The sequence below is a fragment of the Pundamilia nyererei genome, unplaced genomic scaffold (assembly GCF_000239375.1).
Source record: "Pundamilia nyererei isolate P.nyererei 1_Seehausen unplaced genomic scaffold, PunNye1.0 scaffold00053, whole genome shotgun sequence".
NCBI classification, from domain to species: Eukaryota; Metazoa; Chordata; class Actinopteri; order Cichliformes; family Cichlidae; genus Pundamilia; species Pundamilia nyererei.
Genome location: NW_005187454.1, coordinates 1352336 through 1358940, shown reverse-complemented (window position 1 = coordinate 1358940; position 6605 = coordinate 1352336). Strand labels below are relative to the sequence as shown.

Below are 6605 nucleotides of genomic sequence, written 5' to 3'. Positions count from 1 at the left end.
CTTTGTCTGTAGGGGCCACCGTAAATATACTTTTATTTATTCACGCCACATAAAATGTAATAAATAAATCATATAATACAAAAAACAACTATTTACATTTCAACTTTTAACTATTTAAATTTTCAGCTTTTTCCTTTTAAACAAATTTAAAGTGAAACAACACAAAACACTGCAAACCACAACACAATTAAATATAAATTAAAATGTGAAAACAAAAAGATGCACATTCTCTCTCATATGGGCCTGCATGAATAAACTTTCTGAATCCAATAAGGAGCCGGCTCGCGTCGTTCACTTCAAAGAGCCGGCTCTAAGATCTGTAGTTTGCGACCGACACATCACTACTTTGAAGACTGATGTGTTATGTTTAAATTTTTTTTTTTAAAAACGTTGTTAGTTGTTTTGATGGAGTAAAACTTTTCAAATATGCTCAAACTTTTTTTGTATGAGTCTGCAAATATGCTTTTTGATCTCTTTAGTTAAGCATTTAAAAATGACTTTATATGAGACTTTAAATAAAACTTTTAACGTATTTTCCCGAGGTAATTATACTTCTACCACGATCTTTGCCACAATAGAATCCTCCCATGTTTGTGAGTACGGCCAATTTACGGTGGAGCAAAGGGAGTTTGAAATAGAGCAGACAGCGGAAAAAAACACAGCATGAAAGGCACAGACAGTAAATGCAGCGGACACTTTTAACACTCGGTTTTACATCAGCTCTCTGTACGTTCGCGCTTCTCCGCAGCTTGCAATCGAACCCCTTGATGCTCGCCCTTTTACCGCAGAGCACGCTGGAACGTTTCATCGCGGATGTTTCTGGCGGAGTGTTTACAAAGTTGCAACACAGGAAGCTCTCACTGAAAAGGCGAATGTGTTGTTTTCTGCAGAAGGAATTTACTTTTGTTGACTAAACTCCCGCCAGAAGACATCGATTTGACTCAGATAATTTAATTGATGCTTAAACTGAAAGCACGATGTTCGCGGGGCTGCCTGAGCTTGGTATATCCAACGGAGAGGATCTTAAAGAAACTCTCACTAACTGCACAGAGCCGCTGAAAGCCATCGATCAGTTTCAGGTAACACCCAACAGCTTAATGCCTCGAGTGATAGAGTGTACATTTCGACTAACGGTAAATAAGCGTTCCCGGATTGATAAACAAACGATAATGTATGTTCTTAACCACCCAAAGCTAGTCACCGTTCTTCGTTGTTTCCTACCAAGCTATTTTCATCACTGTTGTAGCGATAAACAACAACAAAACAACACAGATTGCAAAAAGAGAAAGTGGGAGAAATGGTCAATGAAAATTGCTCTCCACTTCAAGTTCATATTTTTGAGCTAATATCCTGCATTAAAAAAATCAAAATGCAGGATTTTCATCGCCTTCTCACCCTTTATTCGGATCTCTCCCGCCAGATCTGTGAAAGCAGGAGAGAGGATTGGAGATGGCACACAATCTCACAATGCACAGAACGTATGCCGTTCTGTTGTGTTTGTTTGTGATGTGTTTGGAGTGTTTTTACCTCCATGAGGTGAGAGTAGGTGATATAAGTCGACGACAACTTAGAGCTTTAGAGAGTTTGAACAGCTATTTATTGTCTTAAATAGGTAATACAGTTTGAGCACAAACCATAGACTGTATATGAAAAATGGGCATACTTTTGTCATGTGAAAAGTGAAACCAGTAATCGTACTATTTGGCCTTTCGGCTTTATATCGGTGCTCAGGAGATAACCCAGACTGGGCCCCATGGAGATGCAGCAAAAACACAGATTCCTGCCCCTGTCGTGATTTGTGCATTTTTAATTTTTATTGTATTTTATTTTTTTGCGTAGAAGAGAAGAAGAAGATTTAGTCCCATTTTTTAAAAAAAAGATATTTAAAAAGATTTGTACTCAAGTCAAATCTTCCCTAAGTATTAGGGATGTCACAGACACTCTTTATGGCAACAGTGGGAAGGAAAAACTTGTTTTTAACAGGAAGGAACATTGTATAGTGGGATTAAGAGTAATGGCTCTACCATATCTAAACCTGCATTCTTTTACATAGACACCTTGGGGCAATACCTTTGGTTGTATAGACATGTATGGGAAAGCAACCATTAAACTTCTTTGATTCATGTCCTCAATAGACACTTTACTGGGTGATTCATGGGCTCAGTATCTAGTTTCAGTTTTATTTAATACAGCCTGATATTCATGTCCCATTAGAGTAACTATGGAGGATAAAGCAGGAGGATATCTGCTTTATCTTTTACATAAAGCAGGATATCTTTTACATGTGACTGACTAGTTGATAAGATATGAGCATGCAGTGTCTCTCCATGGCACTGAACAGCGTGGTTCAGAACGTCGGATTGATAACTAGCAGGTGATGTGGCTAACTCCATCTTTTGCACATTTCTGCCCCTGCTGATTTGTAAATTTGCTTGTCATTAAAATGGCACAGATGTAATAGTCTTGTGCAGTCAAAAAGATGAGCACTATCCACGCAGTGTCCACGAGAGTATATAATCACTGTCTTATAAGGCCCGTTGCATGTGTAGTTTGTTTCATAGAAGAGTCTGTGTAGGTTCTCAGTCACCCAGGTCATGGTAATCTAGGAGCTTGGAAATAAAAGTTTCTTGAAGATCACCTTTCATCCAAGAAGCTTCTTCAGTTCAGGGAACTATTTCAGAAAACTGAAGAAGCTTCTTGGATGAGAGAAACATGAAGAAAACATCTTCAAGAAACTTAAAGAAGTCCAGTGACTGAAACTCACTGAACCAGTGATTGCCTGCAGTTTAAAGCTGCAGATCTCCCTGATGTCAAGGTCATGAAGAGACTGGCTGTAGTAAAATAAGAAATACATTTTTAATAAATGATTGTAAAAGTAGAAAAGTTAAAGTTTATCATCTTGTCCACATCTGCGGTGAATCTTTGAAATAAATTTTTTTGTCCTCAGTTTTTTTTAGGAGTAAACACATTTGTCCCTCAAGTTTTTCCACTTCTTTGTACATCCCCTCATGTTCCTTCCAATAGCTTCACCAGTCTTTGCTGACATCTGTAAGACCTTGTAATGATGCTTTGTTTATTATTTCCTATATTGAGATGATCATAGTTATTCTTTCACTGATAAATTAAAACACTGCAGCCAAAAAGTAGCTAGAAATTTGAAGGGAGAATGAACAGTGCTGAATCAACCGATCACAGTAACTGAAGTAAGTGTGATTTTTAGGGCGGAGCATGTCAAGTTATAACATAGGTAATACCTTAGGTTTTCAGAGGTGTTACAATGTAAATTAAAATCTAACATAATTAAAATAGAAATATCCTGTGTTTGTGTTTTTGTCAGTTTGATCCGATTTGCCAACTCATAAGAGAGACTACGTTTGCATTAAACGTAGTCTCTCTTATCAGAGCTTTAACAATCTTGAACATTTTCAGCTTGGGAACATGCTGAGGCAGTTTTATTATTTTCCCAGATACCAACCATTATGACAGAGCTACAGCAAATCAGCGATTTAATCAAATTCAGATTCACTTGCAACAAATTCAGTAACTGTTTATTTGAGCTTTTCAAACACCAATCCTCAGCATTCACTGGTAATACTGAGTGTTTGTGGTTCAGTGTCTTGTTGGGTGTTTGTTTGTTTGTTTTTTTGCATTTTTTCATGCTAAGCTCAAAATATTTAGGTTTTTGACTGGTCATCAGGGAAAAAAGGATATTTCCAAAGGCGATGTGAAAAACAAAACGGCCATCACCAAACTTACTTTGGTCAGTGATAACAATTAAATTTTGTTTAACAAAAACATGACATATTGATTGAAATGTTTTTATAAGGGATTTCCCTAAACGTTATAATTCAGATGACTAACAAATGTATGGGGGAATATGAGAATAATTCTTTTTCTGGACAACCTACAATAAGTTGCAGTTTTCTACAGACATATGTTCCTATTATGCATATAGGCTATGCCCATGTCGTGTAGCCATTATAGCACAGTTAAAGTTGATTTGTTATTCAGCTCTCAGTTCGGTTTCAAATCAAAATATTCAAAATGAAAACATGGTGTATTTCTTCTCCTGACGTGCTTAATTCTTTTTTTCTGTTTACATTTTTAGGCAAAGAGTCAATAAACCTACTAAGTTTATTCATTTATGCAATTTACATTTCATATTTAACTTACATTTAATACTTTGTGGACCATTTAAAGCCCGTATTATATGAAACATATCATGGAGTATAAAATGTGGTTGGCCATGTTTTACAGGTGTGTGCCCTTATGGGTAAGCTGACTTTGAATAGAGTAGCTGCACGGCTAGAACTAATTCCTGATGAGTGCTTGACATGTTACATTATTGCAGATGGAAAATGGAATCTTGCTGCCAACGCTCCAGTCTGCTCTTCCTTTTCTCGATCTCCATGGTACGCCTCGGCTTGAGTTCCACCAGTCTGTCTTTGATGAGCTTAGAGAAAAGCTGATGGAGCGAGTTGCCGTCATAGCCGAGGGGAAGGAGGAGGACAGGTCTGTGATTGGTTGTGTTTTGGTTTTTTTAATTTATTTGTATGCTTGCTGAGGGAACCAGTGTTTTTATGACTTTTTTTTTTTTTTTTGCTCTTTTCCTCTATCTATAGATACAGGAAGCTTGAAGAGCTGCTCGAGAAGAGCTTCCCACTTGTTAAAATGCCATCTATTCAGCCAGTGGTGATGCAGGTCCTAAAGCATCTACCTAAGGCAAGTATTTCAACCATTATCCGTTATAGGAATTGATCCTTAATTGAAAGGATTAATAATTTCATCCGTAATTAATCCTGCATTGAAAATACAAAGCAAATGTGGCTAAGGGATTTCTTTTAGTTTAAACTATCACCTGGGAGTTGGATTGGCTCGGATCACTTTCACACCATAAACAAAGCACCCTGGAGTTCATTTGGAACCATACTCAGACCACATCCTCCAAAGAGCCTCGTGGGAGGGAGGTGGGGGGAGTTTGATTTAAAGGGATTAAATACAGCAGGTGTGAGAATAACCTAAGACGTGCTGCATTTGTTTCTTGGCCAACTCTCTTTAATTCCCACAGAACAACCACTGTGAGTGTCTACTATTGCCAGACACTGGTACAGCATAGAAATAATCAGCCATCGTGCAAACTGGAGAAGTTAACTAACTTCAGTCTCCAGCATTAGCTGATGCTCGTAGTAAGGGACGGGAATGTTGTAAGCAGTACATGAGAAAATATAGTTTTGACAAGAAGCCAAGGATCCGTTTTAGGCGGACCTCTTTTGAACCTTTATTGCTTGCTTCTTCCTGCAGGTGCCAGAGAAGAAACTAAAGATGGTGATGGCTGACAAAGAGCTCTACAAGGTGTGTGCAGTAGAGGTAAAAAGGCAGATCTGGCAGGACAACCAGGCTCTGTTTGGGGATGAAGTCTCACCTCTCCTAAAACAGTACATTGTGGAGAAGGAAGCAGCTCTGTTCAGCAGCGACCTCTCCATCCTGCACAATTTCTTCAGCCCTTCTCCAAAAACACGACGCCAAGGCGAGGTGAGTTGCAGAGCACAATAACACTGGCTTCAGATTTATTTCAGACTAAACAATGTAACGCAATTTTAATTTCCTTAAGCTCCTTTAGCAGCCATTACAATCTGGACATTTCTTGTTTAACAAGAAGGATAGAATAGAATTAAATAGAATAGCTCTTTATTGTCATTGGACAGTATAATGAAATTATGGCCAGCAGCACCTTCAGGTCCAGGTGGTTCTTCCTTAGGACATGGAGGAAGTGCAACTGCTGCTGGGCCTTCTTTACCAGAGCGATGGTGTTGTGGGTCCAGGTTAAATCAGCAGAGATGTGGGTCCCCAGAAACCTGAAGATGGAAGCAGATTCCACCCGTTCTCCATTTATAATAAGAGGGTAGTGGACCTGTCTGTGCCTCCTGAAGTTATGAGTTCTTTTGTTTTAAGGACGTAAACAAGTTTTCTATCTCCGCCCTCTGCGCTGTCTGATCTCCACCGGCATACTTGACGATGATGTTGGTTGGGTGGGTTGGTGTGCAGTCATAGGTGTACAGGGCGTACAGTAGGGGCTGAGAATGCAGTCCTGAGAAAACATAGTGGTGGTCCCAGCCAATGGTGGGCTTCTTTTGCACCATTCACAGACAGTAAAAGCCACTGTAGTGTTGTTTAGGTCGACAGGCTTCTATAGCTCTCGTCTCAGGCCATGTGCATTGTCTGTTTGGCCGTCCTTAGATCTGATTAGTGTCCCAGTCCCCACAGCTGTGAATCAGATTCATTTATTTAAAAGAAAAGAAGTTTGGTGCAACTTCTTTACTTGCACGGGTGTCATCCAATAAGCAAGCTCCAGTCAACCTTCTGTTACTTTCGCTTTGCATATGGCTCATGTTGACATATTGTGTGCAAGCTGTCATGGACCAAATTAGTTGAGAGACATACAGAGGACTTGCCTGTCCTGTTGTCCTGTTATGTTGTATGTGCTTTTCATAATGTGTCTTGCACAACATGCAGCTAGCTGGCACCTTGCCACGGTGTTATCAATCTGTAGAAGTCAAATGCTAGTTATGTTTGCATTGTACCATTGTAACATGAGTTACAGATGA

The 6605-nt window shown here is 39.1% G+C and overlaps 1 protein-coding gene across 1 annotated transcript in view; it reads left to right on the top strand.

Moving 5' to 3' along the window:
* The first annotated feature begins 799 nt into the window (after positions 1 to 799).
* The window catches only part of nelfb (negative elongation factor complex member B), a 17932-nt gene continuing 12126 nt past the window's right edge, over positions 800 to 6605 (top strand). Inside the window, exons 1-4 of the mRNA XM_005733596.1 lie at positions 800 to 1079; positions 4352 to 4512; positions 4623 to 4722; positions 5302 to 5532. Of these exons, the coding sequence (XP_005733653.1) occupies positions 978 to 1079; positions 4352 to 4512; positions 4623 to 4722; positions 5302 to 5532 (594 nt within the window). The 5' untranslated portion in view covers positions 800 to 977. The remainder of the gene's footprint in view (positions 1080 to 4351; positions 4513 to 4622; positions 4723 to 5301; positions 5533 to 6605) is intronic.